The sequence below is a fragment of the Leopardus geoffroyi genome, chromosome B1 (genome assembly GCF_018350155.1).
Source record: "Leopardus geoffroyi isolate Oge1 chromosome B1, O.geoffroyi_Oge1_pat1.0, whole genome shotgun sequence".
In the NCBI taxonomy this organism is placed as follows: Eukaryota; Metazoa; Chordata; class Mammalia; order Carnivora; family Felidae; genus Leopardus; species Leopardus geoffroyi.
Window position 1 is genome coordinate 104,099,205 of NC_059327.1, and position 27,895 is coordinate 104,127,099.

General features: G+C 38.5%; 1 protein-coding gene across 1 annotated transcript; it reads left to right on the forward strand.

Moving 5' to 3' along the window:
• LOC123593217 (rho GTPase-activating protein 20-like) lies at positions 1-27,699 on the forward strand. Its single transcript, XM_045468816.1, has 14 exons — positions 1-290; positions 1,207-1,374; positions 2,994-3,143; positions 5,570-5,611; positions 6,462-6,546; positions 10,948-11,025; positions 13,732-13,798; positions 16,361-16,549; positions 19,735-19,910; positions 21,272-21,433; positions 23,389-23,498; positions 24,024-24,213; positions 25,666-25,777; positions 27,270-27,699. The coding sequence occupies exons 1-14, from the start codon at positions 226-228 to the stop codon at positions 27,413-27,415; spliced, it is 1,740 nt and encodes a 579-aa protein (XP_045324772.1). The 5' UTR covers positions 1-225; the 3' UTR covers positions 27,416-27,699.
• The last annotated feature ends 196 nt before the right edge of the window (positions 27,700-27,895 follow it).

Below are 27,895 nucleotides of genomic sequence, written 5' to 3' on the forward strand. Positions count from 1 at the left end.
ATATGAATCCACAGTTAGCTCAAAATAAAAAATCAAAAGGTAGAGGCCAAATCAGGGAAACAAGTATGTCAGTTTGTCAGTTATGATCTAAGCCTTAGAACCGTGACATCATAATGGCAGTGATCTTGACTACTGTGGAATCCTCAGGCTTCAAGCATTTTACAGTACTCTGCCACTGCTGTAGACTCACTTCGATTTTCAGTGCCAAGAACTGAAGAAAAAAGGATGTTCACGCCAATCAGAAAGCATGCTGAACTTTTAGGTGGTCATTCAAGGCTTCACCTTATAAGGTAGTCTTTTAATATACTATTTTTGATCATCAAAACAGACTGACAGTAACTGGAAGTGTTGTTCTCTTTTGTTTCTTCTAACACATATGGACTAATTCGTAACTTCAGCACTGATTTCATGAAAAGCTACTCATGTTCATAAGATTCAGTGCTGCTGAGCAGAAGGGAGGCAGCTTTACATTCTGGGGGGAAGACACTTTCTTGGCTCCATGAGAGAAAATTTTCTGGTCTGTGAAATAATCTATCCTATTTATGAAAGAATTTTTTGCGTTCTGTACAATTTAGCTGTTTTACCCATGATGACCAGAAAGTCCTGTCAGAGTCATAGCTCAGCCAAGTAGTAGCTAAACTCTTATGTTTAGAAACTTTTTGATGTTTCCGTGATTTTTGCTGGTGTTTGAGAATTTCCCCCAAAGTTTGAATGTTGATTAAGATAAGACTGGGGTCAATTTTCCAGGATCTTCAGTTATCTACATTTTATGTTAACATGAAGCCAAGTTGTACTTAATTCTTCACAAACATCATTTTATTTTATATTAGGCCACAAATTGTCTTGTTTTTTGGTAGTGGTCTACCTTCTTATAATACTCTCTACCTTTGGCCTCTTGGTTCTCCCCTCCCAAATAACAGCTCGTGATTAGCTCTGTGGCTTTCTCCTCCCCACCTCTAAAAGTTGGCATGCCCCAAGGGCTTTGTCCTTGAAACTGTCTCCATCTGTATCAACTCCCCAAGTGATCTTATCTCTTTTGATAGCTTCCTATAACTTGGTGATTCTTGAGTTTGAGCTCTGGAGTCTTGCTTTGGAGGTTGAGACTAATTTTTAGTGTTGTGTGAACCCTGACATTTAGCATAAAACTATATTGTATGTATTTGACTCAAGTAACTAGCCGCTCCATGGTGTTTGATGTATTTGCAAGGAAAGCTCTTCTGTTGACATGGACGCCCACAGCGAAAACACTACATCATCTGAGGGTGCCACCCATACCCTGCTTATCCATGGCCCTGTTGAACTCAAGCAAGGCTGGAGGAGGCAGAAACGGCACCTCTTCTTGTTCAATGATTTGTTGCTGATGTCTAATACCGAGTATGTATACTATGCTATACACCTTTCTGATTATCGTAAAGTTTCATTTCCATCAGCCTTTACTGTAAGAAAACATTGTGTTTTTCTTTTGTTTTTGCAAGTGTTTTGATCCTTAATTCATTCAATTATGGAAGTCTTGTTTTGTACCGTGCCCCTGTAGAGAAGACAGTTGAGAACATGACAGGTGGTGTCTCTCTTGCCTGGGACCTACAGATAAATGATAAAAATAAGAGGGGGGGATGTATAGATTGTGATTAGTGCTTCCGGCAGAAGGGTGCCACGTGGAGAAGATGGGAAGGTATTAGTGAGGGGTTGTCTAGGAGGGCCTCTCCAAGATGGCAGCATTTAAACTAGATTAGATGAGAAGCAGTCACATTCCTAGACAAGATGACTGAAACTTCTAGGATGAGGGACTAAGCGGGCCTAAGTGGGTGCCACCTGGTCCCTTGGGGGGAGCGGCTCAGGGAAGGTGGATTTGACTGGAGCCTAAAGTATGGAGCATGAGATCAGATGTATTCAGGGATCCAGTCACACAGGGTCTACACAGGCCATGGCAAAGGGTAGAAATATTATCCCAAAAGATTTTTTGTTTAATGTTTTTATTTATTTTTTCAGAGAGAGAGAGAGAGAGAGAGAGAGTACATGCATGTGTGTGGGTGCATGTGTGTGTGTGTGTGTGTGTGTGTGCGTGTGTGCATGTGTGAGAGAGAAAGAGAGAGCAAGCAGGGGAGGGGCAGAGTGAGAGAAGGGGACAGAGGATCCTCTGCAGGCTCTGTGATGACAGTAGAGAGCCCAATGCAGGGCTCGAAGTCACGAACTGCAAGATCATGGCCTGAGCCAAAGTCTGGCGCTTAACCATCTGAGCCACCCAGGCACCCTGACAATATATATTTTTATTTAAGGTTGAAAATAACGTTTAAATCTTTCTGATGCAAGCTTATGTTTTGTTTTTGGTTTGTCTCTTGTAGGAAAAAACTGTATAACTATTTTTATCTGGGGCGCCTCAGTGGCCCAGTTGGTTAAGCATCCGACTCTTGATTTCAGCTCAGGTCATGATCTCACAGTCATGAGATCAAGCCCTGAGCCAGGCTCTGTGCTGGGCATGGAGCCTCCTTAAGATTCTCTCTTTCCCTCTCCTTCTGCCCCACTTGTGTTTGTGCACTCTCTCTCTCTCTCAAAAAAAAAAAAATAATAATGTATTGTGTATTTTTGTTCAGCCCTCAAATACTTTTTGAAGTAAGCAAGACATAAACGAATAATTAACTGTAACAATAACCATAAAATTATATGTAATAATAAGTAACAAATCTAACAATAATAAATGAATTAATGGTTTTCTTTAAGTGCTTTAAAATACATACTCTTTACTTAATACTCAACATTCAGAAAAATGGCTAGGGAAAGTGTTTTGAGGGTCTTCCTAGGCCAGACTTTGCTCAACACATGCTTTGTAAAAGCCCATGTAACCATTTGCTGGGCTGTGCACAGGGGGTAGTAGAGATGAGGGAGGCACACTGTGCCCTGGAGCAACGAGCCCTGGTGTCTCACGAGCACAGCTGCCCCCATCACATTTATGAAACAAACTAACAGACGTCTTGTTTGGGTATCTTTCTTTCTAGTTATAAAAACACCTTTAAGATAAAAAATCAAATACCACTGAGCACCATGTGGATAACCAACTGTATGGACAAAGTGGGAGATACCGACATCAATGCTGAGAGGTCCTTCATCTTGGGCTGGCCCACGGTGAACTTTGTGGCCACCTTCAGGTAAGACTTACAGCTTGGTCTTGTATTTACATGGGTTAGAAAGGAAAACATTTTAACCTGATTGTATATCAAGCCAGTGACTCACTTTTGAACCTCCATCAATGACACTTGTTTGCCTTGTACTTTCTCCAAAAAGGTTTTTATGTGCAAATGTAAGGAATAAGATAACATAGAGTGGGGACTACTGGAGTCACTTCCTCTGGTTTTGATCAGTGGTCTTTCAAGTGGGCTCTAGGAGCCACTTGAGGAGTTGGGTGTTCTGGGTATGTGGAAAGAGAATCAAGAGAGTGTGGTTCTAGGGCCTCACTCCAATATCCTGCCCCCTAATTCCCAGGGAGTTCTCTGTGTTTGTAAATCACAGGAATGTTTCTCTTGAGCAAGTACTATTAAATAGTCCAATTAAATTTGAAAAATTGCTTTTATATTCCCAAGTTAATTCATTTAAAAATAAGATGTAATTACTACAAATAAATTAATTATGCCATCGAATATGAGATTGCCTGAATTGCCGTGTACAGATTATCTTAGTTGGTATCTATAGAGAGGTGACAGTCGAAAGCAAAAGTTTGATTTCATGGAGTAGAGATTAGTTGTGCAAGACACATTTTCAGGCTGACATGAGGATGGGGAATGTGGCATCCCAAGAGACATTCCTGGTTTTACGGGGGTCATGCAACATTTACATCTGTTGTTTGAAACAACCACACCCCAAGTCTCATTCTTGCTTTACACAATGAGTGTTCATCACATGAACACATCACCCTTCTTTCTTCACCTCGCCCCACTCCACCAAAATCTCACGTGTCATCATAAAGATGAGACAACGAAAATGTTTACAAGTTGTTAATTTATTAAATTCTGTAATGCAGCTGTTGACATAATGAAAAATTTTCAAAACTTACTGGGAAGAAATATGGATGTATATCATCTCTGCATGTCTTCTTTTCCATGACATATTTCTGCAAAGATTATCAGTTCCTATTGCTTAATGGCCTCTCCATGTTGCAAATAGAAGGAAATAGTTTCAGTTGATAATATATAAAGTCTTTGATTAGGGAATTTCCAAGAAACTTTTTTTTCCTAATGAGAGAGAAAATGCGGAAGCCAGGTTTGCACGTTAGGTTAGTTAAAAAGCTGTATAAATATATATAAGGCATTTATAAGAACGCCTGGCACCTAGTGCTTTTGTTACTTGTTATTGTTACTGTTCTGCAGATTGGCATACATATTTAGAAGCTATGTCCATGCAGGTTGGGATGCTAAATGGGTGTTCCATTTTTCTGATGAAACAGGTCTTGAAAATGGTGATGGAGAGAGTGGGGAGCAGTGTTGCTGGTAGGAGTATAAAATGTGGCAGCCACTGTGGATAGTTTGAAGGTTCCTCAATAAGTTAAACAGAATTATCATATGACCCAGCAATGCCACTTCCAGATATATACCCAAGAGCAATTAAAAACATGTTCATACAAAAATTGATACACAAACGTTCATAGCAGCATTGTCGATAATAAGCAAAAAAAAAAAAAGGAAACAACCCAAGTGTGTATCAGCAAATAAACAAAATGTGGTATAAGATCTGGAGACAGTGGGAAATGGAGAGCAACTACTTAATGGACACTGGGTTTGCTTTTGGGTGATTAAAATGTTCCAGAACTAGATAGTCATGATGGTTGCACAATAGTGAGAAGGTACTAAAGGTCACTAATGTTCAATGTTATGTGTAATTTACCACAATAAAAAAAAAAAAATGCTAGTAAGTGATAAGTCCACATATGAATGGGGTTTAAAATATTCGCATTTTTTTGCTACTAAATCCTAGGGAAACTTTAGCACAGAAAATAACCTTTAGTAATTTAGCCGTAGATGGACTGATTTTGCTCAGAAGATCATAGTAATGAAGAATAAGTTTTCTAGGAACTAGTTTAACATTACAATATGCTAATATGTATAAAGAAATAAAATATTATGGGTGTTTTTTCCTAAAAAGATATTCTTATTTCTAGGCCAAGATAGTTCCATCCAAATGCCAAATTTCTTAAGTACGATTTAATTTGAATGATAATGTTTCTTTATATTTGAATAGCACTTGCAGGGGCAGGAACACTCTGAGGTAAAATTAACTTTTTCCAGTTCTGGAAACTGAAACTCAGAGTGGTTAAGCAACATGCCCATGATCGCATAGCTTGCATCACATAGTTACAATTAAGCGTTTAGATTAAAAACCAGCCTTTCTTCCCCTTTAGGATCTATTTCCCATTATTGTAATACTGCTCGTAAATGAGCAGGGTCCATCAAAAGCTCGATTGTGAGGAGAGTACAACTTACACATGCAACCACATCAATAATAACTGGCTGCTGCTATTTTTGTCTGAATGGTGATCTTAATAGTTTGAGTTTGATTTTTATTCCCATTTCTTAAATTGCAGGTCTTCCGAACTAAAGGAAAAATGGTGCTCTTTCTTTCAAAGGTATTTTGTCAGTATACATATTTTAAATCTTTAACCCATGATAAGAGAATGCAAATTTCTTCAAAATCATGCCCTCAAACTCTTCTCCTTCTCCTTAGTATTATTAGACTATTCCAAATAATTTCTTATTTAGATTTACCCTGGCTGCCACTGCAGATAATGTGCTCTCATTTCTATGTATATTTTGCTTATTTTTGATGAAGTCCTGGTTATCACTCTCATCTTCCCCTTCTTTCCAACCTAATGATTGGAGCTAACATTATTCTCAAAACATACATTTCCTTAAGTGCAGATTACTCACTGATTGTCAAAGCAACTGCTAATTCCTGCCCTGGAGCCCAGGAAGGGGCTGGGCCCTCCAGTCTAGGTAGGAAAGCTTTGACCATTGGATCTGCTGCTCAGATCTCACATCATGACAGCCATCTGTTGTTTTCTGAGTCATGTCTCATTTTCCTGAAATATTTTTGCATGTTTTCTTCCAGCCCATAATTTGATTTGGCTATTTATTTATATGCTTTTTTTTTAATGTTTATTTATTTTGAGAGAGAGAGAGAGAGAGAGAGAGAGAGAGAGAGACAGTGAGTGGGGAGGGGCCGAGAGGGAGGGAGAGAGAGCATTCCCTGCGCAGGTTCCATGCTGTCAGCACAGAGCCCAATGCAGGGCTTGATCTCATGAACCATGAGATCATGACCTGAGCCAAAATCAAGAGTTGGATGCTTAACCAACTGAGCCACCCAGGTGCCCCTACATGACACAGTATGTTGAAAATATTAGTAACATAGATTGATTTGAAAGTAAGCTAATAGCTAATTCATCCTACTCAATTTGGGTTATTATTGAATTTGATTAGGTACATCAATCTAGCCAAAGAGAAGGACCAGCCAAAAAGCATTCCCCTCCAAATCTTCACTGGAGACATCGAGAACTGTGGCGGTGTAAGTGTTTTTAAGACTAAAAATTAAATTCCAAGTTCCTGATTCAGACAGAATGAAAGAGATGGAGATGGAGGGGTAGATAGGGAGGGAGGGAAGGAAAAAAAAAATAAGGAGGTAGAAAGGAGAAAAGAAAAGAGAGGAAGAGAGAGTATTTAAAAAAGCGCCATGTGGGAAAATGGATTTCCCTGTCTACACGTATATCTTTGTATACATAAAAAGTGAATCTTAGGTAATGTGAAGCAAGAGGAATCCATGCTAGCTACAGTGCATAAGCATGGAAAAATATTGCATGTTAAATGCCCATAATATTTCTCTGAATCCTTCTAATAGCAATTACAGTGGCTTCTAGTAAAGTGATTTTCACACGCAGGTATATCTTACTAGAATTAAAACATTTTGTTCCAATGGTCACTACTTATGTACAGAATGGTTTCGATTGTTTCCACAGTTCTTTTTTCCCCATGATGTTTTGTTTGGTATAATTGTAAACTTACAGAAAAGTTGCAAAAATAAAAATCGTACAAAAAACACCCCCTGTACTCTTTACCTGGATTCACCTATCAGTAACACTTTACTCCATTTGCTTTACCATTTCTTTTCTTTCTCTGTCTCTATTATGTGCATGTATACACTTATTTGTGAGGCTCATACAAACACCATGGCCCTTTATCCTTAAACCTAAGTATTTCCTAAGAATAAGGGTATTCTCTTCTGTTACCACCCTGTAGTTATCACCTTTAGTAAATGTAACATTGGTATAATGCGTTACCACGCCATTAGTGTTCCCATTTTGTCAGTTGACCTTGATAACGTCTCCTTTCTAGTACAGGATCCACTCAGGGGTGAGGTATTACATTCAGTCGTTATGTCAAATGCAGAGGAGCTTTGAAAGGTCTTTCGTTCCAAGGAATATCAAGATTGACTTGAGCTCAGAGGGATGACACTTTTAAGGGATCAGCATATTTCTATCTCACTTTCTTTATGCTACTGGAGAAAAAAAAAATCAAACCAATTGCCCCGGTTATTTGTATAAAGTTTGATTTCTGAAATTGTAGTGCAGTAGCCAAGACATTTACAATGATATTTTTGGGTATTTTTAAATGACACTTTTTTTTCTGTAACACTTTACAGTAGCTCGAGATCACACAAAATAGTATTTGAAGGTGGAAAAAGACGTAGTTGAAGACAGTTACTTCCTGGCCAAAGGAAAGGCCATGCAAATATTTTGATCTGTTTCCAAGCGCCAGATAGATGCACTGAATGGAGACGAGAGCAGAGACAGCAGAGCACATTCTCGTCTCTGCCCGCTTTGATTTCAACTGTGGGAGTGGGTTACACTCAGAATGCTTCATGGAAAATTACTTTGAAATTTTTAAAAAATCAACTTATGTATAATTTACACAAAAGAAACATTTCTAATGGTCTTCATTCATTCCTAAGATCCAAGTTTCCCCCTAACACAGTTTCATTTCATCCTAGAGAAACGATCCTCAGCATTTCTTGTTGTGCAGATGTGGTGTAGGCAGATTTCCTTCTTTTATCTGAAAATGGCTTTATTTCACCTTTACTCTTGAGAGATAGATTTGGGGATACAAATTGTTTGCAAATTGTTTCCTTTCAGCCCTTTCAAGGTTTTGCACTCTCTTTTCGTTTCTGTGCTTTCTGATGAGTAGTCTGGGGTCATTCAAACACCAATCCTCTGAAGGTGATTTGTCATTTTTCTTTAGCCACTTTCAAGATTTTCTCTTTATTTTTGGTTTTTCGTAGTGTGGCTACGAAGTATCAAAGCATGGTTTTCTTGAATCTGTCCTATTTGGCATATTCTGAACTTCTTGAATTTATAAACTTGTCTTTCATCAAACTTGGGGACTTTTAGTCATTATTACCTCAAATATTTTCTTCCCCATTTTCTTTCTTCTCTCCTTCCGAGATTTCAATTATATGTGTATTAGACCCTTTCATACTGTTCACAGGTCCCTCAGACTCTGTTAATTTTTTTCAATCTTTCTTTCCCCTTTTCTTCCTCAGACTGGATAATTTCTATTATCTATTTTCCAAAATCACTGACTGCCATTTGTCGTCCCCATTATACGATGTTCCCTAGCCAGTAAATTTTTTCTTTAATATATTTTTCAGATAAAAAAAATTCTATTTTTAAATATATTCAATTTCTATTCTAAGATGCATCCCTTTTTGTTTATTGTGAGCATATTTTCATTTGTATCATTGAGCATTATTGTAATTGCTGTTTTTGCCTAACAATCTGAATATCTAGATCACCTCTAGAGTTGGCTTTAGCTCTTGAGAATTGATCACATTTTCCTGGTTTTTCATATGAGAAAAGAAGGCAACATTTCCCTTTCTTTTAAATAATTTCAAAAAACAGTTTATTTCTTTAAAAGTTATTTGTTTATAAAGAGCTCTATCTACTGAAATTTGTATTTTGGAGAACATATGACATGCAGGAAAATTTACATACATCCTTGGAATTACTATTTTGAACACAGTGTGTTCCTTATGCCTTGAAAACCATTATCTGGCAGACCAAATAAATTAAGGAGTGATATTAGCATTTCAAAAGAGATCTTTTTTTTTTTTTTTACATTAAAAAGATTTCATGGGAGACTTGTTAAGTTGTATTGAAAGGTTTTCAGACATCTTAAAAAATAGCAGAATTGGGGCGCCTGGGTGGCACAGTCGGTTGAGCGTCCGACTTCAGCCAGGTCACGATCTCGCGGTCCGGTCCGTGAGTTGGAGCCCCGCGTCAGGCTCTGGGCTGATGGCTCAGAGCCTGGAGCCTGTTTCCGATTCTGTGTCTCCCTCTCTCTCTGCCCCTCCCCCGTTCATGCTCTGTCTCTCTCTGTCCCAAAAATAAATAAACGTTGAAAAAAAAAAAAAAATAGCAGAACCATTACTTCTAATTAAATCTCAAGCTAAGACCCAGTCAGACTTTTGAATCCTCCTAGATAATTTAGCATAGGAAGCCCCTTACATCCCTGACTTTGAGTGCTCTGATCTCTGCTGCTGGGTTCTAAACATTTTTTTATACTCCTTAAAGCTACAGGTAGTTTGAAATCAATGAATGCTTTTGTTTATAAAAGTCTGATTATCAACTTTCATGGCCATCTGACATATCAAATAATTGCATTCCATTCCTAAGAAGAAAAATACAATGAAAGGCCAAGTAATGAATTATGAAAGGGTTTCTTTTAACTCTGTTCTTAGTATTTTTAAGGCCTATGAGTGTCCACTTGTGCTGTTTGCCTTCTTTAAGCACTCTTTATCAAAGGACATAGGCCTCATTGCCTAATAATATTATATATTGTCTTATTGGTTACATATTGTCTTATTTTAAGAAGAATTCTTTTAACATTTATTTATTTATTTATTTATTTATTTATTTATTTATTTGAGAGACAAAGCATGAGCTGGGGAAGGGGACAGAGAGAGAGAGGGGGAATCACAGATTCCGAAGCAGTCTCCAGGCTCCAAGCTGTCAGCACAGAGCCCAATGCAGGGCTCGAACCCATGAACCATGAGATCATGACCTGATCGGAAGATGCCTGCCTAACCGACTGAGCCACCCAGGCGCCCCTCATATTGTCTTATTTTAAAATATCTTTTGGAATTCAGATAGTCTTATAGATAATATCTCAGAATCCTATTAATCCCTTTCAGGTAATATTCTGTAAACTGTTTTCCTAGTTTTGTAGAGCAGTTTCTCAATGTAAGTTATGGTAGAGAGCTATTATAAATAATAACCCACTCACTGGCAGACTTGGGAATGGAACGTAAATTTCTAAACTTTTCAATCTCATCTCCTAGACTCCTTGGTTTTATTTGTCTCAACAGATTTCAACAATGAAAACCTTAGTAACTATGATGCCTGACACAAAGAAAGTACTGACCAAATAGTAATTTTTTAAAAATGTCTTTTATAGCTAGTTCTTATTCTGATTTTGCTAAAACTGAGTGTGTAATTGCAAATGAATAAGGCCATACTATAAAAACACAACTCAGGAAGAGAGAAAAACATCCAGCTCCTCTTTTTTAAACTATCCCCTCTGCTCCATTTTGGAAATAGCTTTATGGAGCTGAGGATCAGCCCATGCATCTTCTTGGGATTCTCAGTCTTTTGTTTGTTTGTTTTGTTGCTTAAGCTGCTGTATTTTGTGTGCCACAAATCCGTTAAGAGAAATATATGTTTTACTGCTTCCCACTAGCTTCATGTTATATAAAGAAATGAAAACATAATTAAGAGTGTATGCTTTTTGTGTGCTTTATTTTGTCATTACCTGAAAGCAAGCTTTGCCTTTAGAATATGGGTAATAATTTGACAATAGTCACATGGTTTCAATTTTTTTCAATTTATAGCAATTTTTCTTTATTTCTTTTCTATAGTCTGTAACTGTAACAGTGGCAAATTCAGACACAGCGAATGACATAATCAACATGTCACTACCAATGCTAGGAATAACTGTAAGTTGCCTGCAAACTATTTTTAGTTAAAAACCAACCTTGAACTTTGAGATTTGTGTGTGTGTATGTGAGTGTGTGTTGTGCATCTCCCATTATAAAGCAGCTGATTATTAAAGATATCATAGCCATATTTTGCCCCCCACCCCAAATTGAGAAATTGAAGGCAATGAAGCTATATACATGGGCGCTCTTCTGGTATTTCCATTTTCAATTTTGTGCAAATTCAAAATCAGAGCAAAAAATTGGGCTATAATTTTAGAGTGCTAATAACAACATGCAGTTCACTGTATACATTCTATACATAGACAGTAAAATATTTCAAAATTCTTAAATATTTCCTTCTCTAGTGGACTCTTCTTTCTGTGTCATCTTTCCTGATTCCTCCCCATCACTATTTACCCTGGTCATCACCCAAGGACCCAATCTCAGTTTAATGAGTCTTAAATTACATGTTTTGCTGTAAATGTTGACATGAAGACCACATGGCTAGAAGCTACATCCCCTTGATATAGGTCCTAAGGATGAGACTGCTAATGCCCCTTCGAAACTGGTAAAGAAGACTAGTTCTGACTGAGACCATGGATCTGGGGGCATCTGTGTACACATCACTTTCATCCAGTTTTGGTTTCAGCTCCTTATGTTTTGATGGGGCTAGTATGAGTTGCTGATTTTTTTTTTTTTTTTGATGAAAGAAATGGGTATATATATATTTTTTAATTTTTGTAATGTTTATTTTTGAGAGAAAGAGACAGAGAGAGAGAGAACATGAGCAGGGGAGGGGCAGAGAGAGGGAGACACAGACTCTGAAGCAGGCTCCAGGCTCTGAGCTGTCAGCACAGAGCTCGACATGGGCTCGAACTCATAAACCACAAGATCATGACCTAAGTTGAAGTGGGATGCTTAACCGACTGAGTCACCCAGGCACCCCAAGGTATATTTGAGGGGATGCTTTGTAAGGGAAAAGAGAGGGTGACAGTCAGGTTGACAAAACTGAGGGAGCACTTATAAAGCACAGCTTCTTATATAAAATCCTCTGTAAATGTGAAAGTGTCTTGCTATTGTGACATGACATAATTACAAGATTTGTATTGAAATTCTATCTGAACCAATGGTATAATAAAGGCCCTTAAAAATTCAGGGCAACCAGAATTTGGCATAAGAACTCAATTATTTCTTGGGGCGCCTGGGGGGGCGCAGTCGGTTAAGCGTCCGACTTCAGCCAGGTCACGATCTCGCGGTCCGTGAGTTCGAGCCCCGCGTCGGGCTCTGGGCTGATGGCTCAGAGCCTGGAGCCTGTTTCCGATTCTGTGTCTCCCTCTCTCTCTGCCCCTCCCCCGTTCATGCTCTGTCTCTCTCTGTCCCAAAAAAAATAAATAAACGTTGAAAAAAAAAAAAAAGAACTCAATTATTTCTGTAAAAACAAAATTTAATAATACATTTGAAATAAAATTGAATTGATATGTAGTGAGTAAAACACATCTCTACATTGATTTCTAACAATGTTTATGATTGTATATCATACACATCTCTATGATATATACACCCTGCATAAGAATTAAATCTTGGAAAGAGAGTGAGTGGTTTTAGAGATGAAGTTGGGAAGACTGATTAATGATATTGTTCATTTTATTTCATGTTTATGATTTTCCTTTGCTTGAAGTGACCCATCTCACTAGACAACAATTTCCATTTTAATGAAGAACTGGGGTTATTTGTCTTATGTATGTCTGATTTAAGGGATTCCAACATAGTGTTTCTGAACCCTACCTTAAGAGAAAAGATGCTTATTAGCTCTTACTTCCTATTTGCAATACAATTTTGAGCTGATTTAGCTGTGTGTGTGTGTGTGTGTGTGTGTGTGTGTGTGTGTGTGCGCTTGTGATTCTTTCCATACCTCTGACCCTCCTCAAGGCAAGGCCATGATTTTTAATCAGAAGTCAAGGACAAGCATAGTACCTATCATCAACAACTCCATTTCAAACATATTTTACTTTATCCTCCTAGAAGACTCTTTAAAATAGTTCAGCAATCTTTATAATTTAGACTTGTTAGTTTCAAGTGGGATTTCCAATATTATTGGGCAATAATTCTTCACAGAGTAATTGTTTTCTGCATCTGATTTGTTCTCTAGGTTAGAGTTCTTGTCCCTTCTCTCCCTGTAGTGGGGCTTGACTTCACTTCCTATCTCCTCAAAGCTTCTTGGGCATTTGTCTGCTCAGGGCTGTTGAGCTATTATGGCCTTTCAACTTACTTTGCTCGGGAATCGTCATGGCAGGGTGTGTGGCTCTCTGGATAATATGCTTGTCTGTGCAGGGACATTTGGAGGCAAAAGCCAACATTATCCAAGGAGTCTAGAGACAGCAGAAGGCAGGACTTCTGAGATTAGACTTTTCCTCCTTGGTGAAGGGGCACAACTGTGGTTTCTTATGCCAAGGGCCACCCACAAAGTGAGGGCTGGATTGTACTGTGGTTCTCCAGCCTTTATCAAGAAATGACAAGAATCTGAGAAGGTCTACTGGAGGCTGTGAGGGGAACAAGTTAACAAGTGTTGTTAACTCAAAAATTGCAGCTACCTCCATAGACCAAATAGCATTTATACTGGCCCTAATTCTTTCTTTTTCAAAACATAGAAATGCTAAGAAAATGTGTTTGTTCTTCAAGTACTGTGAAAGATTTGTTGTGATGCATAATCTTTTTGTTTCCAAGGGCTCTGAGAAAGACTATCAGCTGTGGGTCAGTTCTGGCAAAGGAGGAGCCCCACAACCACTAATTGGTAAGTGTCAGGGATAATCTAAGATGGGATTGAGTAGGTTCAGAATTGTAACTCTAAGTCTCAAGGTAATGATTGTTCTGTCTTTAGCTTAAATACCCTTAAAAGTGAAAATCACATGCAGTATTCACTCATACATTTATCAAATAATTCCTGGGTACTCACTCTTTACCAGGCACTGATAACATCTCTTCATTCAGCAGCTTATGGTCTAGTTGGGGAGAGAAATGTAAATTTTTCTTCTCTATCGTTTTTTTACCTGACAAATAGACATGTATTGAAAGTTTTTGTTTATTTATTATTTACTCACTTATTTACCCACTTACTTAGGTATGAAATCAAAATGGATTGGAATTTCTTTTTCCCATACATTTATTTTTCATATTTCAGTCTTGAATTCCATTTCCTCACTACTAAGTAGCCTCTATTTTGAGAATCCTCTAAAATCCAGTCATGTCTCTGAATCCAGGTATAAATATGTACCGAACACTTGTCCTGTGCCCATAAGTTTTTCAGCATAATAAAGAAAATGAGATAATCACATTTAAACTTGTCCAGTCTTCACTGACTAAACCACCTGTACTTTGCTGTTTCTCAAGCTTTTTCCAGCATGGTTCTTAAGGTTGTTGATAAACACATTGCACCTCTCCTAAAATAGTGATTAGCATGAGTGATCTAAAAAAGAAAAAAAGAAAAGGAAAAAAAAAATCTTTGGATTAGCAAATTTATTCAGTGTTTACCAGAAATAGAAAAATTAAAACAAGAAGACAGGATCTGTAGCTGACCTTGAAGTACAGTAATGTATAGTAATAGTGACAATGATTTCTGCTCAAAATCTTAGAGCATTCCCTCTTATATGCATTTTTTATCCTTTTAATAATCCTGTGAGGCTATTACTCTTTTTCAAGTGATCTAAAGAATATCTTCAACTGACCTGGAAATATAAACAAACAAATTTTTTCTATGAAACATATATTCTCAGAGAATCACCAACCACATAGCTGACTCCACCATTTAATGTTTTTGTGTTAACGTTGACATCTTGCAAAAGTCGTTCAGCAATAAAAGGGGAAAAAATTAAATACTTAAATATATTTATCTTAATAAAGTGCATTGATTTAGATAAAACAATGTAGATGATAACTTTTGAGACTTGGAACAGCTTCACGCATGAAGGCAGCTCTAAGGAATCCGAAGAGCCTGTCATTCATGATGATCCTTTAGCAGCATTCGAAATATGTTTCTTAACATGCTCTCAATTCTCAATTGCAGATTAACTCCTGGCTATCTTGGTGATTTGGTTGTACTGCTGTCATAGAAGCTTCTTTTGCCTTAAAGGAGGGAAGTCACTGTGGTTCTCGTGAACCGAGCATTGACGTTTCATCTGTACCAGATGAAAAGGAGCAGCAAAAGCTCCCCAAGTTACATACAATAATAAATCAGAAATGACAGAAAGAGAACTTTCATTCTATTCTTAAAAACTGAAATCCGTATCACACCACAGGGTCTTTTGAAAGTTCTATGGAGAGGAAACAATTTAAAACATGAAAGAGCAAAACAAATCACTTGTCAGGCAACTGTTCATGATTTGGGGTGTGGTTTTCCACTTTGTAAACACCGTTTTGCACTTTGCTGCTGAGTTTCCAACATAGTACAGCCTTCCCTCTGATCCTTGCTTGCAGGACAGCCCTGGTAGGGAGGGTGGCAGTGGGAGGGAAGCACAAAGCATAAAAGCCACCCATCCCATCCCATCCCCCTTGGGTAGCTCTGGCTCTAGAACTGACAAAAGGAAATGAAAAATCTGTTTGACTGATATCATGTGTGAGAGAATAGTGACCATAGCAAGTCTTAATACTTGGGGCACCTGGGGTAGCTCAGTGGATTAAGTGTCAGACTTCAGCTCAGGTCATGATCTCGTGGTTTATGAGTTCGAGCCCCGCGTCGGGCTCTGTGCTGACAGCTCAGAGCTTGGAGCCTGCTTTGGATTCTGTGTCTCCCTCTCTCTCTACCCCTGCCCTGCTCATACTCTCTCTCTCTCTCTCTCTCAGGAAATGAATAAATGTTAAAAAAAAATTTAAATACTATGTTCAATTGTTCAAAAAATATTAATCACCAATTTTTATTAATATATTTACTCATATCCTTATAAGTTTGTGGGTAAGCATTTCAAAGGATGAATGTAAGACTCAGAGGGGTCAAGTAGTTTGCCTAAGATGTACAGATCTAGTTAGCGTCAAGGCAGAAACTACAAGGCCTTAAATATTCTCAGATGGAAACAGCAAAAGCCAACATTGTGCAGAGCAATGCACTGATGAATCTATGTATTCCAAGCAAAGGAACATGATTTAACTTTCCTTTTCTCTTTTTAAAATCTTCTCCTTGAGCACCTGATTTCTGCAGTGTGTCCCCCATAAGAGGGTATATGGTGTATATGGGTATATGGGAGAGGAATCCCCAGGAGAATAGCAGCATATACCAATGTGATGCACACACTCATGTTAAGGTAGGTTTGATGACAGCCATCAGCACCAGCCTGAATTTACATTTAGACTTTTCTCCATTTAGGACATGAACATCCCTATGGAATTAAAATGAGCCATCTTCCATCTACTCCACTGCTGCCACAGGGACCAGAGGCCTCCATCTCTCCTTCCACCCTCCAGGAGCCCCTCCTTCCAAAGGAGGGGTTCCCAGAGATGCAAGGCCAGTTCATCCTGAAGCCCAGGCACCCAGTGCAGAACCAGCAAGGGAGAGGTGAGTCCCTTCCCTTCCTTCAAGTGCCTTCTTTTAGCTCATATCTCCACTCTTGAACACAAATTCATGACACAGAGCTTATTCTCTGTGTGGGAGTGGGGAGGGACAGTATAGGCAAGAACCCAATACCCACCCAGAGTCAGGCTTAGAGAAACTCCCAAAGGTCTGAAATCAAGACCTGACTCACTTCTCGGAAGGTCGTTTGTTTTAATTCTTCTAGGTAGACCCTTACTCTTTTCTCTGTATCCCCAGAGCACTTTCCACATAGTATTGTGTGTGTACACATCTGTGTGTCTTCTTAGAACACAAGATTTTTATGGTCTAGAAACATGTCTTCCCTATTCCTGGGTTTTGTCTAGTATCTCAGGCCATCACAGGAGGTGTGATGTCTAGACTATGTGGCTTAAACATACCTGGAACAGAAGAACTTCAGTGGAGTAAAGAGTTACAGAATTGAATTGCATTTATTCTGGGCTTAGGCTGAAGTGGCCTTGGGTTCTAGTTAGAACTGAACTCTTAATTCTACCCCCACTTTCCACGTCTGTTTCAGACCCATGTCAAGACTGGAACTAGATGATCTTTATGGTTAGGGCTTTTTAATCTTCCGTCTTACTATTTTTCCCTACCATGCCAATATTCCCTCATTGATATTTCATTCTCTATTGAAAATGTGATATTAACCTGAGAAGCACTGGGGTCAAAAAAGGAAGTATTTTTATTGTTATTATAGTTATTCTATAACCTCAAAGTTTCAAAAATTTTATTTTTTAATATTCATACTCTAACTCGATCATTAGGAAGTGCTAACCCAAATCTTGCCAGTACTGTTTGAGAAAGGATAGATTTCTATCGAGTTGGCTTATTTAATCATTCCCATATTTTTAATGTCTATAGCATATATTTTTATTAGTCACAGAGGCAACATGAACTCTAACACCAAATAATGTACGTTACAAAAGGTCCAGCTAAGCCCAAAAATGTCTTTGAGAAAGTATAGGACTTCAGATATACTTGCTTTTTTGTTTTTAAATATTTGTTTATTTTGAGAGAGAGAGAGAGAGAGACAGAGAGTGACATGAATGGGGGAGGGGCAAGGGGAAAGGGGAAGAGAGAATCACAAGCAGGCTCCACGCTGTCAGTGCAGAACCCCACATGGAGCTCAGTCCCATGAACCATGAAATGACCTGAGCCAAAATCAAGAGTCAAATGCTTAGCCACTCAGACTCCCCATGTATTTGCTTTCTGTATATACTCATGGAGTAGCTAGATTTATGGCTTTTTATCAAGGGATATGACACTCTTCTTAAAAGCATTCTTAATTAAAGCTCAATAATGGAATATATTTGGATAGTTTTTGAAATAATAAAACTAGGGTAAGAGTAGGGAAACCAGGTTGCATACAACAACTCAATTTATACATTAACTTGTATCTTAAGCAAACATTTGTACGTTTTGATGTACAGGAATCTCCTTCCAGATTTAAGAATGTATTTGCTTTCTTCCTTCACTCCTTTTAAACTGTCAGGGGTATGGACTTCAGGGTGGGAAGAGAGAGCCTTAGTTAGGCAAAGTGGTGGCATTCCTTCATGATTGCATACCTTCTAGAGGTTGCAAAATGAAACCGAGAATGGGAGTGAGGTCTCCTTTGGGGGGAAGAGACTGATATCTAGACTGCCCTAGGCCCTCTCAGCAAGGAAATTACTTTTATCAAGGCTGCCATGAGCCAAGCCTTGTGCTGAGTAGTACATTATATTTAGTTCAATGAGTTGTAGGTAGCATCATTTACGTTAAATTTGAGCAACCCGAAGCTTAAAGATTTTTGAGCAACTTGTCTAAGTGGCAGAACCAGGATACTTCTGGTTCTTAGATCTGGTCTTTCTGATCAAGCACTGTGAGTGTTGCCACCCATGTAAGTGGACATGGTGATGCCCTCACTACATCCCATAGAAGCCAGTGGATGGGTGTTTAAGGGTATTTGGTGAAATGTTGCTCATCTGTTTATCCAAGTTGTAACTTGACTTTTCTCTGGACTTTTAAAGAGCTCAGTTATTTAAGCAGATTATTTAAACAAATGTTAAGGTACCTTATAAGGAAAACATTGATAGCTGAGCAGTAGAAACTTTGAACTCAGCTTTTCCATTGCTGATCACCTTTTCTTTGTAAAGCTCTTCTTCTGCATGCCTTTGATAGGGAGTGTTGGATAATTAAAAACCATCTCCAGGTAGCTTGGTGGGGTGTCACAAGAAACACAGCCACCTGGGGGCACCTGGGTAGCTGAATCGACTAAGTGGCTGACTCTTGATTTTGGCTCAGGGTCATGATCTTACAGTTCGGAAGATCGAGCCCCAAGCTGGGCTCTGTGCAGGCAGCGTGGAGCCTGCTTGGAGTTCTTTCTCTTCTCTCTCCCTGCAGCTCCCCCTGCTCACATGCACTTGCATACACACACTCTTTCTCTCTCTCTTTCACAAAATAAATAAACTAGAAAGAAAGAAAGAAAGAAAGAAAGAAAGAAAGAAAGAAAGAAAGAAAGAAAGAAACACAGCCACCTGGATAATCTTCCCACATAGCCAGCGTGTAAAGACTACTTCCCATGGACCCCCCTCTCCTACCCCCCGCCCCCGCATAAAGTCATCCATGGAGATGGCTCAGAGTAGAGGAGCCTCAGGCTGGCTGAGAAGTGGGGTCAGGCAGATTGTGTCATGAAAGGCAGATCCTTTTGATCAGAGACAGTGGAACATTCAGAAAACCAAAGTGGAAATCTAAGTCTGGGAGAAGACTCACTGTGAAAGCAGATGATTACCAAACTCTGCTTGATTTGAATACTCAATCTTTTTAGCTTTTAAAACTGGATCTGACACTTGAATCCACTGATCATACTTAACAAGAGGACACTAACAACTACAGGCTAAGTGCCTCATGATGCAGTATAATAGGTAGTAAATGGCACCAGAAGTATTGACCCTGAGTCTGATCAAGTCTCCAGTTTTAACTATCAGTTTGCTGGATATGGGGAAGAACACAGTAGCACCATAAAGATGGTATTAGCCAATTCAGAATGTGGAGAATACTACACAAATGACTCAATTTCCCTCTTCTAGCCATAGCAATGAACATGCAGTAAAACATAAATGGAAAAAATTAAGGTTAATTAACTTCTACTACTACTACTCTCATTTCTTCCTTAGGTTCAGGCCAGAAGACAGTTAAAAGGAATCCTTTCATAAACTGGGCCCTTAGGTGGGGCCCCAGAGCTTGCCAGGAAAGCCAGTGCACAGCTCCACCTTCTGCAAAGCCAGCACAGCTCTTCGGAGTTTCCCTCATGGATGTGTGTGATAATGACCACCTGCCCTCCCCCATTCTGGTAGGTCTCATTTTGGTCTCTTGTTAGCCCTCCTGAGGAGGGGGAACCCCGAGAGGCCAAGTGTTCTCATCCAAATCTACAACCAAATGGAAAAATAATTAGCCAGTTCCTGGATTTGGCTGAGAAGCTTTGTTTCTATTACTTCAAAGAATAAAATCTGATTTAGGTACTGCAGTGTCATGAGGCAAATACAACAGGAAAAGATAACTCTTGTCCATTCTCCTTGTTTCCACAAAGACCCACATAGGCCTGTTTAGACCAGCCAAAATATGGACTGTGTGCATGAATCTCTGAGAGTCTATCTCATCTTTACATTCTCTTTTCATTGCCTTCCTGAGCTCATATTAGTCTCCTTCAGCTGAGTCTATTCAATCGTACAACTCAAAATATCTCACGAAGCATAGTGACTCATCTTCTGGCAAATATGAATCTGTTAATACTAACAGAATATGTCAAATGAAAGCCACAGACTTTGGACTGTCCTATCTCAAATTGGTGTACTGAATTGTCAATGTTAACATTTATTGAGTATCCAGGGTTTCTCTGAGCACTATACTAGATGTAGGGAATGTTATGCTACATATGAAGAAATTTATGATGTTACTTACATGCTAGCTACTACCCCAGTCCCTGCATTACAGCAAATTTAGGGGGTAGCTATGAATATCATCATCCCAACTCACAAATGAATTAGAAAAGCCTCAGTAAAAATGTATGTGCCCTGGGTCACACACCAGATAAGTAGCATAATAGAGTTCAGATCCTTTGGATTACTTGGCTCCAACCCCTATTATCTTTCTACACTGCAGACAGAGGACATGAAGGTACAACTAAAGGCAATGAAAGACTCATGGGAAGGGAATGTAATCAGAGAAGGAGGAGAGAGTTTTTGAGCCTGATTTTAAAAGAGGGAAAGAAGGAGAAGAAGTAGGAATGGAGTATACAGTCACTTAAAGAGGAATAAGCAAATGGAAAATGAGCGTGGCAAAGAGATTCCCACACTTGGGGAATAGCATGTATGTAAGGGAACAATGAAAGAAGAATGGTGGGGTAGGAGAGAGAAGGGTGATTCTACAAAGGCCTTGACACAGAGACTAACTTTTTAAAAGTATAAATTCACTGAAAAGGAAAAAATCTGATTAAAACAAGTGTTTAAAATGGTTTAGTGTATGACTGTAAAGTGTATTTTTGGGTAGACAATATATTTAAAGATGCTGAAAAAACAAATCCAAATTTACTTTAGTCCTTCCAGCTCTAAAACACGGTACGGTCACATTCCCTAGCTCTTTCAAAAAGGAGGCAAGCTTGTGTTCTGAACTTATGGATATGAAATGTCATGTACTTTTCATTTCTTTCTATAGGATATGCTTTGCTTTATCAATCAAAAAGGGCCATTCACAGAAGGAATCTTCAGAAAATCAGCCAATATGAAATCATGCAGAATCCTGAAGGAGAAACTAAATTCTGGGGACAAAGTGAACTTGGACAGTGAATCTGTTCTTGTGGTAGCATCTGTCTTAAAGGTAGGGAAAGTTCTAGCATTATCTACACATGAGTAACTGAAGCTATTATTGGTGTCCTTCATCATGATTGCCCAAGAACCATAATAGGCATAATAGATTAAGTATCTGACAAACTGAAATACACGTCACAAAGTCAAAATTTAAAGAAGCTACTTTAGGAGTTAAAAACCCCATATTTCATCACACACCACCCTCCCCACCTTCACTCCTGAAGACACCATGCAAAATACTAATACTAGTAATAATAAATTTCAAAAATGTACGCTTACACACGCAGAATATTTACCAAAGCAAACGTCCTGCTTTTGATGACTTCCTCACCACCCTCATAACAATGAAAGCAAAGTTTCCCAAAGAAAATTCATATTAAACATTTGAAAATAAGTATAGAAGTTTACCATAGTAAGCAAGCGTTTGCTTTATGATGAATCAAAAAAGGCTCAATGAGGCCACCAAAATGTCTGTCCACTTAATCACTCTTTCCCATGTTTTTTAATGTGTTGTACTTTAAAAGCATAGGAACGACTTTACCAATTGTGCCTTTCACCTTTACCATCCTTGGCATCCTTTGTTAATATTTGTCATGTTTTATCCACCATCCCAAGGTTAAAACTACATGGTAACCATTTCCTGCCACATGCCTCTTCTTATAAATCTAACTTTTAAACTGGGTGCAACAGACAAAATTAGTTTGGAATTCTGAAAATTCAATGGATTTACACAAAAAATAGATTAATTTTGAAATGCTACAGCTAAATCACAAGTATCCAGTTACATTTCTATAAGAGGAATAATAGAACAGAGAACGAACTTAATCCATCTTGACACTTGTTAACAGCTCTGAACAAAAATATGTTAATGTAGTAATGACTACAAACAAGTTACTAAAATTATCTTAGAATCTCAGTCGTTTGGTCTTTCCTGATCCCCCATTAATGTTTGACCATATGATAAATAGAAATAGTCCAGAAATGACTTAGCTACCACAACTACACTGGCGCCATAGTAATATATACCAGTAATATACATAGAGGCATCAAGAAACAGGGGAAAGAATGATGATACACCAGGTATGCAAATAGTAAGATGAGTGTTGCCTTGCTTTTCTACCAAGAGTTTGTAGATTCTTTCCTATTTCCATGTTATAAGCACAGACTAGGAAGGGGGTGGCCACTTATGGATATGGTTCATAGACATTTCTAAAGTTTTTTCTTCCTAAAGTTGACTGATCTTGGTGGAGAATCAGGCTTTGCAACCTCGACCTTCATAATATCATGTCAAACTAACTGGAGAATTGGCCTAAACTAGAAAAGAATATATCACAAGGATGACAATGAGTTTGCCATTAGACTGTCTACTTTTATACAGTTAAGAAAAGGAAAAATGATGCAAGTATGAGAGTAGCATTCTCCCAAGGAGCACATACACCTCAAGTCAGAAGACTTAGTTCTTTCCTGATATGTATGCAAGAGCACACATGTGTGGTTTTTTTTGTTTTTTTGTTTCAGTACTTTTCTTGCTAGAATTAGGAGCTAGCACTGTGTCTAAAGAGCTAGCACTGTGCTATTTGCTATTTGCAAAAATGGGTATGTGTATTTCTGTCCAAGAAGCAAATAGAATTTAAGATGGTCTATCTCTGGACCTGTCACTTTGTAGTAGTTTGTTAAAATGTACACAAAAGAGTAAATTACAGATGATAGAAGGGAGCTTAATCTTCATTTCTACCAAAGCCTAGGCTCTGCTTTTATGCTCTTAAGTTTTAGTTGGGAAAAAATCCAAGCACTGCTTGTGTGTGTGCAAGTCAATGGAGAGTGAGAACCAAGCTCTGTGTGGGTCACAGTTTGGGTATCTGTGAAGGAATGGGGACTGAACTCAATTTTTCAACTAAATGTTTTCCAGTATATATTTTCTATAAGAATTATATTTATTTACTTATTTATTTTTATCTACATAAGGATTTTCTTCGAAATATCCCAGGAAGCATATTTTCATCCGATCTCTATGACAAATGGCTTGCTGTTGCTGACCAAGGGAATGAGGAGGAGAAAGTAACTGCAGCCCAGAGGTAATGATGTAGTAATTACTCTACTCTGGGCATGTCTCAAAAATACAACCAACGTACTATTAGAAAAATATTGGCTTATAGTTATAGCTTTGTCCACTAAAATAATGCCGAAGAGTTTCAATTCTTCACACCCATGGAGGCCAACTTAAAAACAGAGGCATGCCTTAATGCTATTATTGAATTCTTATGTTTCTCCTGATCTTATTAATGTGGAATCCCTGACCATGTTATACCTTCTGAGTATATGAAACTGGTAGACAAAATCCACTGAGCTAAAAGGGCTGCTCCAGCATCAACTGCCAGTGATACGAACTTCAGTTTGTCAAACATTTAACCAGAGAAGTTTTATCTGGTTCAGGAACTGAATTCAGTGAAACATTATTGTATACGTTCATGCCTGGCACTCCGTTACAGTGGGTTGTGTTCTAGATACACAATGAAGTACTCTGCTCCCTGTCTTTATATTTCCAACTTCCTAAGTGAAATGACTTGCCTTATTTAAAAGTGAATTTTTTCTAACTTTAGGCTGTTAGACCAGCTGCCAAGAGTGAATGTTGTTCTCTTGCAATACCTTTTTGGAGTGTTATACAACATTGAGCAGCATTCCTCATCCAATCAGATGACAGCTTACAATTTATCAGTGTGTATAGCCCCAAGCATTCTTTGTTCATCTAATTCCTGCAGCTCGGGATTAGAAAGCAACTTCATAAAAAAGGTGATGAGAGCTTTCATTTTTATCCTCTGCTGGGTAGAATCCCTACTTTGAACCTGAAATTTGCAGTAGCAACTCTGATGGATCAGTTTCGTAAAGTGCACATTTTTGTCATGCTGCCCTGAAGAGGCAGGGTCCATTGTCTTGCTCTGGTGGGGTATGGCAAGGGGTGTTGTTAAGTGGGGAACTCAGAGCAGTTGAGTGGCTTTGTCCCCATCCAGGAGACTAAACACTAGATTGCCTGAACAAACCAGAGAGGAGTGCCATGATACAACAGAAAAGAGCCTGGGCTTTGGAGTTTGACAAGTCAAGGTTCAACTTTTAGCCTAATCCTTGAGGGACATGTAACCTTGGGCAAAGCCATGGTTTCCTCAGTACACAATGGTGACCACATCCAGTTCCTCTGCTCATTACTGGCACATCTTAGGTGGCTTGGGCAACATGAGCACCCATGGCTCCAAATACATTGGCCTTCCTCTGCCAGTTGTGGTTCATTTAGAAAAATACATGGCTACTATTTTGCCTCTGCTATGTCATAAGGAAACTGGTAAAAGATTCCAGAATATCCTAATGGAGCCACAACATGCTTAATAAGATCACAGCTCTTCCCCAAGCTCACCCAGAAAGCGAGCGTGAAGCAAGGTGATACATGAGGAAGTACTGCAGTTAGACCGACAGCCATGTTTTCTCTCCAGCTGCATGAGTTTTCCTTCACAAACAAACAAACAAACAAACAAAAACCACAGAAGTCACTGCTTCCTAAGTTTAAGATACTTCTTCATTTAAGAAGTGAATTTCATAAGTTTTTGTCAATGCTTTATTTATTTTTTTAAGGCTTATTTATTTATTTTGAGAGAAAGAGAGAGAAAGAGAGCAAGGCAGGGGCAAAGAGAGAGAGGGAGAGAGAGAATCCCAAGCAGGCTCCTCACTAGCAGTGCAGAGCCTGACTGGGGCTCAAGCCCACAAACTGAACCATGAGATCATGACCTGAGTCAAAATCAAGAGTCAGACATTTAACCGACTGAGCCACCCAGGCACCCCTGTCTATGTTTTATAAATTTTAATAAGATGTTATATATGTCAGGTACAGCTCAATAAAACTGGAAACAAATTTTTTTGAAAAGAAAAATTTAATAAGGTAGGTTATACTTTGAAAATTATCCTAGTTTTCAAGATGTAACCATTGATATCAAAATGTTAGCTATTAAACAAGGTCACAAATTATAAGTTTAGCCCACTTTTGAACAGCATTTTAAAATCTGTACCCAAATTATATTGGAAAGTATCACAGTTATTACTTAGAGAACTCTGCTTTCTATATATTTTTATCAAGTCTGAATTTTTCCTCAGAATTCTTTCACATTTTTTGTTAGATCCAAGATTCACATACAAAATGTGATTTGTAACTATGCCATATGAAAAAAAGTGCCTCATTTTCGTCTTTTTGTGTTACAGGTTTCTCTTGTACAATTTCTCATTGAAAACTGCCTCAAGATATTTGGGGAAGATATCACTTCCCTCTTGGGAGAGAGCTCAACGAGCTGTGATAACAGCGAGAATGCTGCAGGTACCGTGAATAATTTAATTGGCTTTGGTAAGAAACAGACAGCAAGGTTGTCAGGGTTCATGGGAGATGCTTAGCCAGTGCTGTTCTGGAGCCCAGAGCACATCCCCAGGGCAATGATTTTCATCTGCACCTTCTTCCGAAGTCTGGTTCACAGGTCAAGGGAGGTCTCACTCTGTTGTGAGACCAAAGAAAGGATAAGATGAGGTCTCTGGCTTCAAGAAGTTTCTAGTGTGGATCATGATAGCATTAGGAGACATGATGGTATGATATAGTGTTTGGGAATTTTTTCAAACAAAATTTTAAATGGGTCCCATATATATATATTATATTTTTATATATGTAGTTATGTATAATACATAATTATGTATTTATATTTATAATATATAAAATATAAAAATATTTATATATTTTACACATATATACATGTGTATATATATGTGTAATATATATGTAGATATAAAATAGATGTGATTTGGTCAAAACCAGAGTGAGGGGCACAGAGCACTGCCTGTTTTATTCCCTCCTCTTTCCTTTTTCTGCCCAGTGATCCCTGAGGCATCACAGGATTCCAGTGCTCTTTGAAACAGGTTGAAAATAACTGGCATCGGGGTGCCTGGGTGGCGCAGTCGGTTAAGCGTTCGACTTCAGCCAGGTCACGATCTCGCGGTCCGTGAGTTCGAGCCCCGCGTCAGGCTATGGGCTGATGGCTCAGAGCCTGGAGCCTGTTTCCGATTCTGTGTCTCCCTCTCTCTCTGCCCCTCCCCCGTTCATGCTTTGTCTCTCTCTGTCCCAAAAATAAATAAACGTTGAAAAAAAAAAAAAGAAAAGAAAATAACTGGCATCATTGAGAAAAAAGGACTTGACTTGATGCTAAACAGCCTTTCCAAAGTATAAATTCCTGTGCCCCTGTTTACCAACTATGTTACCTTTGGCCAATTATACTAGCTCAGTATCAGTTTATTCATCTCTAAAATGTGGATGGGAGCACCTGGTGACTCGGTTGAGCATCCGACTTTGGCTCAGGTCATGATCTCATGGTTCATGAGTTCGAGCCCCACTTCGGGCTCGCTACTGTCAGCCTGTCAGCACGGAGCCCAATTCGGATCCTCTGTCCCCCTCTCTCTGCCCCTGCCCCCCTTGGCTCTCCCCAAAATAAAATATTTAAAAAATAAATAAGTAAAGTGCGTATGAAAATAATGTCTAAATCCTAGAACTGTTCTAAAGATTAAGTAAGATAATGGATGCAAAATGAATTTGTAAATAAGGAATTAACAGGGCTAGGAGAAGTTCCCCTGAGACTAGAGCTAGTATTATTTTGAGCCTAGTGAGTCACAGCTGCCTGGCAGCAGTCCATTTTATAAGACTGCTTAATTTTATATATATTTCCTATATTTCTTTAGGAAAATACATGTCTTCAGGAATTACGATGAGTCTAGTGTCAGGTCTGAGAATGTACTTATATAAGACAACTGTGTGTTTTTTATTTCATCAGTGACAGCACAACAACCTCTTGAATCCAAGCCGGTGACGGTGATAGTGATTTACAAAAAGGCACAACTGCAGTATAATACCAAGACTTCATCTGGCATGGGTCCACATAGCCACCTGTCTACAGTTCTCAAAGTCACTGAAGACTAGTATCTCCATAATGACACTTGATCCTTCCTTTTCCTCTATTTCATATAAAATAGGAAATATAAAGAACTCTTTTTCCAATGAATGAAAAATGAGCCCCTTCCAAGGCCCCAGTTTATCCCATTTGAGTTTTTCTTTTCCTTGATCCCATTTATCCCTATTGAGGTAAGCGTCCCACAAAATATCTCTTCTATCTTCAATGCCTACCACATCATATTATATATTTATTGTATTGTTTTGCATTGTATAGTTTTATATTAATACAATAAAAATCACTCCCTAACTCAGTGGATCAAATGACCGTTTTATTTACTTATGATTCATATTATGAATTCCATGTATCTAATGGATTCATATTAACACTTCGGCCATCTGAGCAGTTCTGTCTCCTCTAAGGTCATTTGTACACTTGAACTAAGCTTGCAGCTCATCTGGAGTTAACTTATGTGTCTGTATATTGGTGTTGACTCTCATGTGGTCCCC

Coding starts and splice junctions, on each gene's coding strand:
- LOC123593217 (XM_045468816.1), top strand. CDS start 226: ATGTTCACGCCAATCAGAAAGCATGCTGAACTTTTAGGTGGTCATTCA. Junction 16,550..19,734: donor GCAGAACCAGCAAGGGAGAG/GTGAGTCCCTTC, acceptor TTTCTTCCTTAG/GTTCAGGCCAGAAGACAGTT. Junction 19,911..21,271: donor ACCTGCCCTCCCCCATTCTG/GTAGGTCTCATT, acceptor TTCTTTCTATAG/GATATGCTTTGCTTTATCAA.